General features: G+C 37.4%; 1 protein-coding gene across 6 annotated transcripts in view; it reads right to left on the bottom strand.

The window, feature by feature from the left end:
* chd5 (chromodomain helicase DNA binding protein 5) overlaps positions 1 to 14,796 on the bottom strand; it is a 47,996-nt gene that overhangs the window by 3,462 nt on the left and 29,738 nt on the right. For 2 of the 6 annotated variants that reach the window (XM_058373950.1, XM_058373945.1), the window contains exons 16-38: positions 14,302 to 14,439; positions 13,960 to 14,081; positions 13,389 to 13,562; positions 11,504 to 11,645; positions 10,574 to 10,705; positions 9,349 to 9,466; positions 9,117 to 9,241; positions 8,291 to 8,528; positions 7,781 to 7,953; positions 5,607 to 5,780; positions 5,316 to 5,409; positions 4,804 to 4,892; positions 4,566 to 4,699; positions 3,585 to 3,729; positions 2,990 to 3,149; positions 2,767 to 2,846; positions 2,487 to 2,682; positions 2,299 to 2,391; positions 1,892 to 2,044; positions 1,690 to 1,798; positions 1,049 to 1,181; positions 782 to 977; positions 542 to 699 (exon numbers count right to left, since the gene is read on the bottom strand). In XM_058373950.1, the coding sequence (XP_058229933.1) occupies positions 542 to 699; positions 782 to 977; positions 1,049 to 1,181; positions 1,690 to 1,798; positions 1,892 to 2,044; positions 2,299 to 2,391; positions 2,487 to 2,682; positions 2,767 to 2,846; positions 2,990 to 3,149; positions 3,585 to 3,729; positions 4,566 to 4,699; positions 4,804 to 4,892; positions 5,316 to 5,409; positions 5,607 to 5,780; positions 7,781 to 7,953; positions 8,291 to 8,528; positions 9,117 to 9,241; positions 9,349 to 9,466; positions 10,574 to 10,705; positions 11,504 to 11,645; positions 13,389 to 13,562; positions 13,960 to 14,081; positions 14,302 to 14,439 (3,276 nt within the window). Of the gene's footprint in view, positions 1 to 541; positions 700 to 781; positions 978 to 1,048; positions 1,182 to 1,689; positions 1,799 to 1,891; positions 2,045 to 2,298; positions 2,392 to 2,486; positions 2,683 to 2,766; positions 2,847 to 2,989; positions 3,150 to 3,584; positions 3,730 to 4,565; positions 4,700 to 4,803; positions 4,893 to 5,315; positions 5,410 to 5,605; positions 5,781 to 7,780; positions 7,954 to 8,290; positions 8,529 to 9,116; positions 9,242 to 9,348; positions 9,467 to 10,573; positions 10,706 to 11,503; positions 11,646 to 13,388; positions 13,563 to 13,959; positions 14,082 to 14,301; positions 14,440 to 14,796 lie in introns of all 6 variants that reach the window. The other 4 variants (XM_058373947.1, XM_058373948.1, XM_058373946.1 and 1 more) reach the window with 4 other exon arrangements.

The raw sequence follows: 14,796 nt of genomic DNA, 5'->3' as shown, positions 1-14,796 counted from the left end.
GAGATTTTCTGTGGCGTGATTTTGCCTTTTTCACAACTTTTTTGAGATTTTTCCATAGAAATCTATTTGAATTGGTGGAAATTGCAATCGCAGGATTCTTCTTTTCCCATCCTAGCAGTAAAAACACACACATTAATGACTTTTTCTGAGAGCTGTACTCATGTTCAGTGCATGTGAATCAAAGAGGGATTTGACCGAATGTTTTTTTGTGATGTCACGCGACCTGTCTCGGCCCAAAGCTGCGGAAAATTTACGTCATTTTGGAAAAATGCGAGCTCCTCCCACAAATTTGCACAAATCCAGGAGGGACTGAACAGTCCAAAGTAAAGCTGTAACTAAATTTTCCACCATGAGATGAGTTTACACATGAGCAGATTCCTGGGAATTTCAAAACAATATGAAGGGATATAGCTGCTCCAACGTAAGTGGAACTAACTATATGTCTTTACCTTTAATAAATTCAAATTAATTATTATTAGCCAGTAGTATAAGAGGAATAAAACACTTCAGTATTCATTATTCATTGCGTCTTCATTCTGACCTGCTGGGGTTGAGGCTCACGGTTGGTGAGACGGCTCAGGATGCTCCTCTCAGACATGTGGAGTCGAGCGGATACAGGAGGGATGCGGGAGAGCATGGACGGCAGCCTCGTCACGTCTGCCTTCATATCGCTCAGCAGTTCCTCCAGCTGATTCAACACTGGAAGAACAGAACGTGAAGGTTAGCAAGAGAGAGAGATTAAACAGAGCAACGTGACACAATACGGAACCTGGCGGTCAACCTTTGTGTAGGACGGCGTTAGCCGGCTTGTTTCCAGCCAGAGACTCTTTGGAGAGGTGCTGGTGCGACTCGGCCAGACACTCCACCTCGGCGAAGCGTGTGTTCAGGGCCATGGCTGGGTGTGTGGAGTCCTGCGTCATGTTCAGGTAAGCTGCCCGCCTTAATTGCTCTTCAATCACCAGCGCCTGCTCTAACAGCTAGACAGAAAGAAGTAGTGAGATTTTATTTATTTATTTTCTTCTAACAATTTATATACAATTCAACTCACCTTGAATCTGCGTGCCAGGAATTTGTTCTTCATCTCCAGGTAGTTGCCTTTGTTCATCTCGGTTTTGAAGGGCTCGTTGAGGATGGCGTAGCGAGGGTCGTTCTGGATGTCCTGCCAGCGAGCGTAGCCGTGACTGAGGCGCGCAAATGTAGTCAAGGAGCAAAATACAGCTAACATCTCTGTCCTTCTACTCACTGAACTAATTTGATCTAAAGTAAACTAAAGAAACTAAACGGAACTAACCTGAACTGAACTAAAGAACTAACCTGAACTAATCTGTTCACTGAGGTAATTAAACGAATCTGAATTAACTGAAGTAGAATGAATTTAACTGATTTTGAGTAACAGAACTGAGATGAACTAATCTGGAGTGACTCAGCTAACTAAGCTAAGCTAAACTGACATGAAGAAATGAAATAAAATGAAATAAAATGTGTTTAAATGTGTTTTGTGCTGAAGTAAAATGAAGTAGCTATATGTTACAGAAATAATAAAACAAAAATGTAACTAAAATGGACTGAATTCACGAAACTGAATTAATGACTTCATTAAACTGAAGTACTTGAACTGCACTAAACTGAAATAATGAAATGAAATAGTTGAATCATTTCTATGAAAGCTTTAGAATTTATTTAGGATACGTTACGATTCCGGCCAAAAGCCAGTAGTCGTGGCGCCGGTGCCAGATGTCATACATCTTACCGGATGACACAGCCACACGTTCTTCATTCTGCCACAGAGTGTGCAGCTCTGACAACACACACACATACACACACACACCTTTAATACACATCTATATTCAATTTAATCGTAAGATCGTGTAAGCAGAAGCTCTAAACTCACCCGTGAAGCCTCCGTCTGCAATGTTGAACATGAAGCGCGCCTTAGCGCCGTTCTTTTCCTCTTTTTGGTTCTCGTCCACCTCGTCCCTCGTTTCTTTCTCTCCGTTCAGCTGATTCTCGGGACCGTCCTCAGATTTGGGCTCATGCGGAGCTGCTGTTAGGGTATTTTATAATGTTTGTTAGGTCTGAGTAAAAATTAACGGTTGAAATTGTTTAGACTGCTCTGCAATGCTAATCGCCTTTAATGGCTTTCCTTAAGGTCTTTTAAAGTTTAATTTTAGTAAAATGGTACAGTTTTGAAATTTACTATTTAAACCAAGGCTACTTCAGCTTCAGGTACTCTAGCTTAGTCGTGTAAATCTCATGCTCTTATTTAATACGTTGCTTTTAAAATATCCTTTCACGGACCTTGTTTTGGTTCTTTGTCCTCCAACTTGACGGCAGAAGAAACGTCTTTTTCCGTTTTCTCTGCTGTGTTCTCAACGTCCTTACTTTGTTGTCCTACGGACCAACAACGTCATTTATTTTTAATTAATAAGATAATAATAATTATATTAATAATTGCCAGCTTTATTTATTTCACTTCTTGTTTTTACCTGTGGGTGCCATCTGATTGGCGGACTGCTCGTTCTGCTTGGATGCCGGCTGCGTTTGATTGGTCGACGGCTCCGATTCGGATGGCGAGTCGTCTTTCTTATCGCTCTCTTCGTTTGATTTCTGCTCGCCGCTACCGCTTTTCAGTTCTTCACTCTCGCGTGTCTTTTCGGGATAAGACTCGGATTCTTTGGACGTCTGCGAAGAGAGACGGAATTTCTGGTTGAAATTAAGGAAGAACTTTAGATGAGAGATTGTGGAGGAGTTGCACATTTCACTCACCTCAGACTCGGCTGTTTTCGAGCTCTCGTGGTCAGCGCTGTCTTTATCTTCTGGAGGTACGGGACCGCTCTCAGATTTGTCTGTTTAAAAGAAGAGATGCGACCGTCAGGAAATAAAAATGATTACATGTATCGTGTTGTCGGTTTCACAATTATTGGCACCCTTTTAAAGACATTTGAAGAAATTTCCATGGTCAGCGGTACTTTGTTTAAGTCACATTAACCTGATGGTACTGGTGTGCTGGGCTGAGTCGGGGCGGGACTGGCTGGTACTGGGGTGTTTGGATCTGAAGAGAGACTCTCGGTGAGCTTTTTCAGCTCCAGACCTGCAGGAATCAAATCTGGAGTGCTGTATTTACCGTTCACATGCTCAAACTCCTGCACCTGTACACACACACACAGACACATACTATATAAGATAAGAGCCAGCACAGAATATTGTCTGTTGACTGGATATCCGAGCAGGAACATTTTTATTTAAAAAATAAATTTATAATCGTATCCTGGATGATGAAATCGATCACTGATGTGATTTTAAATAGCTAGTAAAATATATATAGCTATATATATATATATATAGTAGCAGCTTCACAAAAATACACAGAAATAAGAATCTAGTGACTGGTCTATATATTTACTGGTCTAAAAAAATTAGTCAAGGAAATGAAATATTATAAAGGCGTTTATTTATTAAATATCTATTAATCTGTACAGTTAATCTGTTTTAAAATCTTGTATTTTAAAGCTCCAGGCCAAATCTACTATATAGACAATATTCCCACATTACAATTCCACATTTTTTTCTTAATGACATATTACCTTTTTCCTGACGAGAGACATGACTCCGATCCGGGTGAGGACGTGTTGTCGTGACAGTCCTTCTCTCGGAACGCCGTCCGCAAACGTCTCGGCTCCGTCCGCTCCCGGCTCACACAGGTGCCTCATGAACAGCGACACGTACGCTCTGAAATACGGAATGCGTACGTTCACGGAAAATATTAGTGAAGATATTTAAAAGAAAAACTTTCTATCTTAGACTCCGACAAATAAGCAACTTCAAAACTATTGGCACCCTCACTGTTTAAACTATTTAACTCTCCTCAAATTTACAAACATGGGGTCAATTCGACCTCAGCAATTTAAACCTCCAGGAGTTTTACCCGTGTTTTACCCACGTCTCCTAAACACCCAGAATTTCTATTGTGTGACTGTAGAAAAACTCACAGATCACCCTAAAATCTCACTGATTGACCTCAAATTGGACTGAAAGATCTTTTTTGTTGTTGTTTTATTCCATTTCTAAGTACAGAGTTTTGTTATTTATAACATTTGGAAAGTTCTGTTATCATGGATAGTAACATGTCTTTTCCTCAAGGTCTCTGAGAAATTCTGTTTTCCTCTCCACCATGTTGTGTGAACTCTTGGTGGTTCTCACAATACCACAGGTATGTTTATGTAAGGTTAGGACTCTAAAGCAGTGGGATGTTCTTAAAGATTATAAAATTGTTTGTATAAAATTATAAAAAAAATCTTTAACATGTTTTACACAGCTAAAACAGCCACAAAATGTGTACAAGACACTGAAAACATATTATCCTGATAATTTTAGGTCTACCTAGCCTGGCTGTCCTTAAAGTCATTAAATATGAAGCAAAAAAGACGTATATTTAGAGACATTGAACAATGAATGGGGTCAAATTGACTAGGAGGGATAGTAGGAGGGTTAAACCATGAGAAACAGTGCAGATTTCTACCAACCAAATACTTTTGAATTATTTTTTATTATTTTTATAAGACAACCTGAACTCTTTTTCACTTTTCCCCTTCAAGTCTCGGACCAGCCAGTGGGAGTTGAAGGCGTCTTGAGGAGGCATACCCCAGCGCATGATGGCGTTCAGGAAGGCCTTTCTCTGACGTGCATTAAAACCAAGGACCTGTGATAAAATCGAGACATCCATAAGTATAAAGAAATCGCTGTGTGAACAATGAAAGCGGTGCAGAAGTTATAAGACGTGAGTAAAATCCTGATCGTACGCACCTCTATATTTCCTCCTACTCTAGCTAGCAGCGGAGGCAGTGGTTTGTCCCGGTCGCTCTTCATCTGCCTGCGAGACTGTCGCCGCCCCCCTGTAGAACAGCCAGGTCAAGATATTTAATGATCAATTAAAAGAAGAAACTAAAAACTGTGTATTACATAATAATTTAATAAATGGTATGAGTGCATTTCAGTAACATTATTATTATTATTATTATTATTATTATTATTATTATTATTATTATTTTGTAATAAGGTACCTCTTAAAACAACAAATTTAAAAATTAGTCTAAATAATATTTTTGTCCCATGTGACAAAATAAACATTGCTTTTTTTTTTATTAAATAAGTATTTAAATTTTTGTCATTAATATTCCTTTAAAATTAATACGATTCTAATTCCTCTAAATCCCTTGCTATGTAGTGATTGGGACACAAGCTTTAAGCCATGAAATGAGATATTTTTAAAAAAAATCTGTGTGATTTTGTGATTAAAACAAACAAAAAAAAATTACCTTCAGGTCTCTCCTCGAAATCTTCATCCTCATCCTCGGATCCCACCGAGTACTCGGACTGATTGTCTGAAAGATCGTCCTGCCATTCTGAGCCCATACGCACATCCATACAAAAACACACACACACATACGCACACACACACACACGCACACACACACGCACGCACGCACACACACGCACTTAAGCATCAGACCTTACGAGGTTGACCCTGTCTGCTCCTGTAGCTTTAATACGAGTATCAGTGCATTTCCGTGTGTGTGTGTGTGTGTGTGTGTGTGTGTGTATACACCTTGGTCCTCCTGAGACGTGTCATTGTAGTTGACCTGCTTGCGGATGCGCTTGCCCTTCCCCAGATTGCGTGCCAGATCCTCCTGCTGCTGCTCATAATGATGGCGCAGGAGTTTCTCCCAGTAGTCAGGATCCACATTCTCCTCCTGTTTAATGATCTCCCTCTGCACCTCCTCCTACAACAGGTCACACACAGAGTTAACAAGAGAGCAGCTCTTAAAGGAGAAGTTCACTTCCAGAACAAAAATCTACAAATAATTTACTCATCCCCTTGTGATCCAAGATGTTCATGTCTTTCTTTCCTCAGTCGTAAAGAAATGATGTTTTTTTATGGAAAACTTTTCAGGATTTTTCTCCATACAGTGGACTTCAATGGCGCCCGCGAGTTTGAACTTCCAAAATGCAGTTTAAATGCAGCTTCATAGAGCTCTAAATGATCCCAGCCCAGGAAGAAGGCTCTTATCTAGCGAAACGATCTGGCTTTTTCTTAGAAAAATACAAAATTGTATACTTTTAACCACAAAAGTTCATCTAGCGCTAGATCTGAGATGCGCGTCCGCGACGCTACATTCTACGTAATCACATAGGAGGAACTACAGACCCAGAGTTTACAAAGCGAACGTATCAAGACCAAGGAAGCGTAAATAAGTCAAACGCTCTTTACTAACAAAAAGGTTGGAGAGAATGTACGGGTGTGTTGATATCCAGGTGCAGAGCGAGCAACTGCAGCTTCAGTCGCTCGGGATTTTTTAAAGGAAATTTGTGAGCAGTCACGTTATTTCCAAGCGGACGTAGTCTTTTAGGTTTAAAACGATTTCCACATCCAGGGTACACACACACGAACGGACCATTTTAAACAACAAAACTGGCACAAAGACATACAACTTCAGTGTTCTCCACACTAGTAAACACTGGGTCTGTAGTTCTGTAGTGACCTTTCAACGTGATTATGTAGTATGTAGCGTCACGGACGCGCAACCCAGAGCTAGTGCTAGACAAGCTTTTGTGGTTATAAAGTATACAATTTTGTATTTTTCTAAGATAGTGACCAATTGTTTCGCTAGATAAGAGCCTTCTTCTTCAGCTGGGATCGAGGGTTAAAGCTGTATGAAGCTGCATTTAAACTGCATTTTGGAAGTTCAAACTCGCCAGCACCACTGAAATCCTGAAATGTTTTCCTCAAAAAACATCATTTCTTTACGACTGAAGAAAGAAAGACATGAACATCTTGGATCACAAGGGGGTGAGGAAATTATTTGTAGATTTTTGTTCTGGAAGTGAACTTCTCCTTTAACTCAGGTTTGGTGAAGCTCCGCAATATAATGTACAAAATTTATGTTCTGAACCCAGGGCTGGAAACGTATTTACTTACCAATTTTCCCTTCACAGTTACAGTATATACACAAACATCTGTAGACAGCTGACTCACTTATACACAGATCAGGCATAACATTATGAGCAGTGACAGGTGAAGTGAATAACACTGATGATCTCCTCATCATGGCACCTTTTAGTGGGTGAGACATATTAGGCAGCAAGGGCCAAATTGTGATGGCTAGATGACTGGATCAGAGCATCTCCAAAACTGCAACTCTTGAGAGGTGTTCCCGGTCTGCAGTGGTCAGTATCTATCAAAATTATTCTTTAAGTCTTGTAAATTGCGAGGTGGGACCCAAGGAGGATCACAGGATTTAAAGGATCTGCTGCTAACATCTTGGTGCTAGATACCACAGCACACCTTCATCTAGTGGAGTCCATGCCCCGACGGGTCAGGGCTGTCCAAAGGGGGACCAACACAATATTAAGCAGGTGGTCATAATGTTATGCCTGATTATTATTCCTCCATTACTTATTATAAGCTGTATTCATATCAGCTTATTATTCATATTTTTAGGTGCTCTGATAAAAAGAGTCAAGAAACAAATTTTTATGATCTTGCAATATCTGGAAAAATAAATACAGCAATACTTATGCCTGATGATAACTCTGTGGGCGTGTCTTCCTAGTCATCAGTGATGTGTTTGAAAAGGATGTAGGAAGGTCAAAGCGAGTCAGGAATATAACAGGACCATAACGTAAATGTCCACTGATCTCTTTTCACTACGCAGATTTACTGTATCTTTAGGAAACGGTTTATTTGGAGCTGAAAAATAACCCGGGACTCGTCATCCCTCACCTCTCCGTCCTCCTCCCGCACCACATACTGAGCCACCTTGAAGGAGCTGAGGTACTCGTTCATGTTTTGGATCTCAGTGTCCTCAGTAGCATCCTGACTGCGGTCCAGCAGCTTGGAGATGGCGTTGTCATCGTAGTGGATCACACTACCTTCCTCTCCATCTTTACTATCTCCTGGAGCACACCAGACACTCTTCACTGTTTCGCATGAGTTATTTACATGCACTATATTCAGTGGGCTATAAATTTATAGGCAAATAAACGATATATTGCTTGCATTTAAAGTAAAATGTCCAATAATAATAATAATAATAATAATAATAATAATAATAACAATAAATAAATACTATTATTATTATTATTATTAATAATAATAATAATAATAATAATAATAATAATAATAATAATAATAATAATAATAAATAAATAAATACTATTATTATTATTATTATTAATAATAATAACAATAATAATACACAACATGTAGAAAGAATCAATCCCTGAAACCTACCAATAGCTTCCACGTCGTCTTTAAAAAGCTCCTCTGTCCCGAACTTCAGGATGTCGTCCAGCTCCTGCTTGGACATGGATCCCGTTTTGGAGCCCAGGCCTGGACGCACCACCAGATGTGTGAGCATCATCTTGCGCTTGGCGACCTGGGTAATCCGCTCCTCCACTGACGCCCGCGTCACAAAGCGATAGATCATTACTTTCTTATTCTGTCCAATGCGATGCGCTCGGCTGAACGCCTGAGTAGAGAGACGGGAGAAGAGTAGAATTAAGCAGATGAGGATAATTATGGGATATTAATTAGCTGTGTGATAATAATATATAATATAATATTATAATATTTTTAACATGGATTACTATTTGTTCATTTTATTTCTGAGATAAGAAATACACATTAAATGTCATTTAAATGTAATTTACTTCACAATCAATAAACAAACAAGCAAGCAAATAAATAAATTCATAATTAATCAAATATGAGAATTTTTTCTTGTGTCTGTTTTCGTACAATATTAACACACCTCTAGGCAAATGCCAAAGTTTGTGCACCCTTACAAAAAATGGATGAGACAAATATATAAGGTAAGATATTAAAATAAATAAATAAATAAATAAGTATTACTTGATACATGTTTTTTGTCTCTAACTTATTATTTTTATAATATACTACAATTATTTATTATTTACTGTTCTGTCAGGACACATGGGAATTTAATTAGCTGTAAAATTAAGGTTCAAATTCATCTGTCATACTATTGATATATAATAGTGCATGTGTGCGTGTATATGTGTGTGTGTGTGTGTGTGTGTTTGCTGTGAGTTCTCACCTGAATGTCATTATGTGGGTTCCAGTCAGAGTCGTAGATGATGACCGTATCAGCGGTTGCCAGATTGATTCCCAATCCCCCAGCACGAGTAGACAGCAGGAAACAGAACTGCTGTGCTCCCGGAGCTTTACACACACAAAGAGCAGATCAATATTAATGTGTTAATGTGCTAACAAGAGTAACGTCTCCCCCTGGTGGACGCACGCCTCGGCATCGAGTGGTTTTAGCTCACCGTTGAAGCGATCGATGGCCTCCTGCCGCAGTCCTCCAGTTATCCCGCCATCGATACGCTCGTATTTATAGCCTTCAAACTCCAGGAAGTCCTCTAACAAGTCCAGCATCTTCGTCATCTGAAAGAAGATCCACAGGAGGAGCTCGCGGGATGAGAAAAGGATTAGAAGTGTATGCAGAGAATTATTTATTTCATTCATTTTAGTTACTAATAACAGATTAATATTTTATTAAAATTAACATATATGCATTTTTATTTAACATTTTTTATTTTTAATTAAATATTTAATAATTATTTTATTATTTTCCAGTGTATGCAAATACATAAATTATTATTTTATTTATGTATTTGGTTGATTGTTCATATATACAGCCAAAATATCTAAAAATTTAATTTAACAAAAAAACATTAATTCTAAATAAAAAAGCTTTTTTTTTTTTTTAATTTTGGCTCTAATATGTGTTGGTAGTTTAATTTGTAGATTTAGTTAATATTTTAATTATAAATATGTAATAATAATAATAATTATGATTATTATTATTATAAACAATTCAATACTAAAATAGTTTTTCCTGCCATGTGCTTAGATCAGTTCCTCTCAAGATGAGTAAAATATATTAAAAGACAGGGACTATGAGCATTCATCTTGATCTGAAAGTAACAAGGTGAAATTTAAATATTATATTTAATAAGAATTTTAAAATGATGTAAATCATCAATATTACAATATAATAATGAATATAAATATATGTTAAAATAAACTAAACAATCGATATGAACTCAAAAAGGATGTCCTGGCCTAACGGGCTACTCTCAAAGACAGAACAACTGTTTGTGGATTTCTTTTGTTCCTTCAGCCGCTTATTAACATGCAGATTTATGCGCAAGATCGGGCGAAGGGACAAGCGGGTGGCGAATTAAAAAGAAAGTCAAATTAGAAGGAAATGAGCCGCAGCTGCTTTAAACGCAGCGTCCTCCCATTAGATTAATGCACACGCAGCATAATAGTGTAAAAGAAACGTGTCTGGGGAATAAATAATACGGTAAAAATAAATACAGCAGCGACCTTTTGTCATCTAAAGATGAATGCGCTCTGTTCTCATTCCTCACTGACTGCAATTAATCATCTGCTCAGAAATAAGACACACAGGAGGAAAAGTAAACTGTGTGTTTATATTCATGCTGAGGTTCCCCCCCCACACACACACACACACTCAGTAATAACCTGTGAAAAGATAAGGACGCGATGCCCGTTGTCTTTCAGCTTCTTGAGCATTTTCTGAAGCAGAGTGAGTTTCCCTGAGGACTTCACCAGCAGGTTCCCATCGTACGAGCCGTTCGGTAACACAGGGGCTTCCTGTAAACAAGTTTACACACAATGCTCAGGTTATAAAGTATAACTGCTGAAATGTTTACTCTTGGGAATATTACAGTTAGCATTATAATCAGTGGCACCCTTTGCTAAAAAAACAAAAATAATGTTTGAAATAAAAATTAGGAAACAAGTTAGCATATTCAGGATGGAAAGTGAACCCAAAATGTCTTGAAACTTGCTACAGCAATTTTACAGGAATTGGTTCAGGAGTCATCATTAAATATTATTTATGAAATAATAATAATACTATGATGCTAACAGCGAAACGTCAGCTAACAAAGGAGGTAACAAATACTATAGCGCTACATAAGAAAGGTGAGCTAAGAAAGAATTAGTGCTACCTGAGGTAACACTATAAATGCTAACAGAGAAAGGTGAGCTAAGAAAGGAAGTAGCCTAAAATGAGGTAACAAATACTGTAATGCTAGCAGAGAGTGATGAGCTAACAAAGGAATTAGTGCTAAGGTAATAAATACTACAGTGCTAGTGGAGAAAGGTGAACGAACGAAGGAATTAGCACTAACTGAGGTAACAAATACTGCAATGCTTACAGATAGTGGCGAGCTAACAAAAGAATTAGCACTAAATTAGGTAACAGGTACAGTAATGCTAACAGAGAATGGTGAGCTAACAAAGGAATTAGCACTAAATAACTTAACATGTACAATAATACTTATTTATGAACTACATAAAATAATACAATATATATATTCTCATACTATTCTCATTGCCAATACTTTTGCTTTTCTTTTAAACACACACACACACACACACGCTCACCACGGCCGCCACTGGGAACAGGTACGGATGGTTGCAGCATTTCTTCAGGTCCATCATGATGTTGAGAAGAGAAACCTGGTTTCCGCCTCCTTTAGAGTTCAGAGCCTCGAAGTTTCGCGTCAGGATGAACTTGTAGTATTTTCTGTGTAATAGAATTTGCAGTAGTATTATTAGTAATAATAGTAATAATAATAGTAATGTTAGTAACAGTAGTACATGTAGCAGTAACATCAGTAATAGTAGCAAATGGGACAGTACTAGAAGTAGCTCTGAAATTAATTGTAGTAGTAGTAGTAGTGTAGAAGTATTTACTAGTAGTAATAGCATTAATAATAGTAGTAGTAAGAATAATAGCTATAGTAGTACTAGTATTAGTATAAATCAGTAGTAGTATTCAACCTAATAGTAGGAAAAGGGATAGTAGTAGAACTGGTAGTAATAGAAGTAATAGTATTACAAGTAACAGTAATAGCAGTAGTAATAGTAGTAGGTATGTGTGTATTTTATTAGTAGTACTAGAATTAGTATTAGTATCATCAGTAGTAATAACAGCAGTAGTATTTCTAATAGTAGGAAAAGGAATAGTAGCAGCACTTATATAATAGTACTAGCAGTAGTAGTAATAGCACTGGTATTAGTAGCAGTAGTAGTAGTATTGTGTAGTAGTAATATCGGTGTTAGTAGTAGTAGTAGTAGTAGTATTGTTTAGTAGTAATAGTAGTAGTAATAGTGGTAGTAATAGGAGTAGTAATAGTGGTGGTAGTAGTAGTAGTAATAGTATTGTGTAGTAGTAATAGTGGTAGTAATAGTAGTAGTATTGAGTATTAGTAATAGTAGTAGTAATATCGGTGTTAGTAGTAGTATTGTTTAGTAGTAATAGTAGTAGTAATAGTGGTTGTAATAGGAGTAGTAATAGTGGTGGTAGTAGTAGTAGTAATAGTATTGTGTAGTAGTAATAGTGGTAGTAATAGTAGTAGTATTGTGTATTAGTAATAGTAGTAGTAATATCGGTGTTAGTAGTAGTATTGTTTAGTAGTAATAGTAGTAGCAATATTGTGCTAGTAGTATTGTTTAGTAGTAATAGTGGTGGTAGTAGTAGTAGTAATAGTATTGTGTAGTAGTAATAGTGGTAGTAATAGTAGTAGTATTGTGTATTAGTAATAGTAGTAGTAATATCGGTGTTAGTAGTAGTATTGTTTAGTAGTAATAGTAGTAGTAATAGTGGTGGTAGTAATAGTAGTAGTAGTAATAGTATTGTGTAGTAGTAATAGTGGTAGTAATAGTACTGTGTAGTAATATTGGTGTTAGTAGTAGTAGTAGTATTGTTTAGTAGTAATAGTGGTGGTAGTAGTAGTAGTAATAGTATTGTGTAGTAGTAATAGTAGTAGTAATATCGGTGTTAGTAGTAGTAGCAATATTGTGTAGTAGTAGTATTGTTTAGTAGTAATAGTGGTGGTAGTAGTAATAGTATTGTGTAGTAGTAATAGTGGTAGTAATAGTATTGTGTAGTAGTAGTAATAGTAGTAATATCGGTGTTAGTAGTAGTAGCAGTATTGTGTAGTAGTAGTATTGTTTAGTAGTAATAGTGGTAGTAATAGTGGTAGTAATAGTGGTGGTAGTAGTAATAGTGGTAGTAATAGTGGTGGTAGTAGTAATAGTGGTAGTAGTAGTTGCAATAGTAATGGTATTGGTAGTAATAGTGGAAGTTGTAGTAGTATTGTGTAGTAGTAATAGTAGTAGCAGTACTAGTATTGTGTAGCAGTAATAGTGGTAGTAGTATTAGTAGTAGTGGCAGTATTATTGTGTAGTGTAGAAGTAACATTAGAAGTAAAAACAGAGTTACGGTGGTTCATTGTTCAGATTGAGACAGGAGACATGTTCTCACTTCTGCATAGGGCTGAGCTCCACACGCACAATCAGCTCGGTTTTAGCCGGCATGTTCTTAAAGACGTCGGCCTTCAGCCTCCGCAGCATGTGAGGCCCCAACAGGTCATGCAGCTTCTTAATCTGATCTTCTTTAGAAATGTCAGCAAACTCCTCGAGAAATCCCTCCAGGTTACTGCACACACCAAACACACACTCCGTTAGCTGACCGGAGATCATATATAAGCATGTTATAAGCCGTATAATAGACCAGTGCTTCAATTTGTATACTCAGAGCTCCAGAATTATTGTACAACATAAATCACATGTAATATTCTGAGCTTAAAGCAACAGAGATTTAAGTTTAAATCCTACCAAAGGACGAGTTTTAAGAATAAAAATCCATCCATCCATTGTCTATATAAGGATAAAAATGTTCAACTGTTCTATTTTTAACTTTAGAAGGCATTTCTTTTAAACATAATTGAAGAGAAATCTGAAATCAGTATATTTTTAGGGTGTGATGCCTTCCTTTAAAAAAGTGTCCAGGATTATGATTTGTGTGAAGATTTTCTCTGATGATGTGGTCTTACTTGAAGCGCTCTGGAGTGAGGAAGTTCAGCAGGTGGAATAACTCTTCCAGATTATTCTGCAGAGGCGTCCCAGTCAGGAGCAGCTTGTAGTAAATCTTATAGCCATTCAGAATTCTGAAGAACTGAAAGAAAATTCGGTCATGAGTATCGATGCTTATAAAGCTACAGTCCGTATTACTGCTTTATACCCAGGTGTTGATGGATGCTCCATTTTGATTGGACGGAATTTTCTCAGACAAACTTTCATATTATCACATGTATGCTGCATTAATTACATTAAACATACAAATCAAAACATGAGGAGGGAATACGGTTGCTATGATTTCTAAAAACAGACTATACCTTAGACTGGTTATTCTTCAGTCTGTGAGCTTCGTCCACGACCAAACACGCCCAAGAAATGGAGCCCAGAATAGCCTGATCAATGGTGATCAGTTCATACGAGGTCAAAAGCACGTGGAACTTCACAGGTGTGTCTTTCTGTGTTTATAAAAAGAAAAAGAAGCACAAAATCCATATGGCTAGTTGCAAATATTCATTCATAATGCACAAAGATGCTAACATGACCCCTAACATGTTGCTGGTATTTTAATGGACTCTATCTTATTAAGGTATTTACTAACAGCTATAAATAAATATTCAAGTATTTTAGTCTTATTTAAGGATTAATAAGATGAAACTCTTTAAAGGTTTTCTGTAGTACAGTGATTATCGGAAAACAGAAACACACTCAGAGGAAAGCGCTTTCTGCCCTCTTCCGCATACACGAGCTCACAGACGTCCACCACCGGCTAGTGTCCCTGTGACTGACCGAACTGAACGCACATCTCTAATACC

This window comes from Hemibagrus wyckioides, linkage group LG21 (genome assembly GCF_019097595.1).
Source record: "Hemibagrus wyckioides isolate EC202008001 linkage group LG21, SWU_Hwy_1.0, whole genome shotgun sequence".
NCBI lineage: Eukaryota > Metazoa > Chordata > Actinopteri > Siluriformes > Bagridae > Hemibagrus > Hemibagrus wyckioides.
Note: the sequence above shows the minus strand (reverse complement) of the source record. Positions and strands in the feature narration are given on the sequence as shown.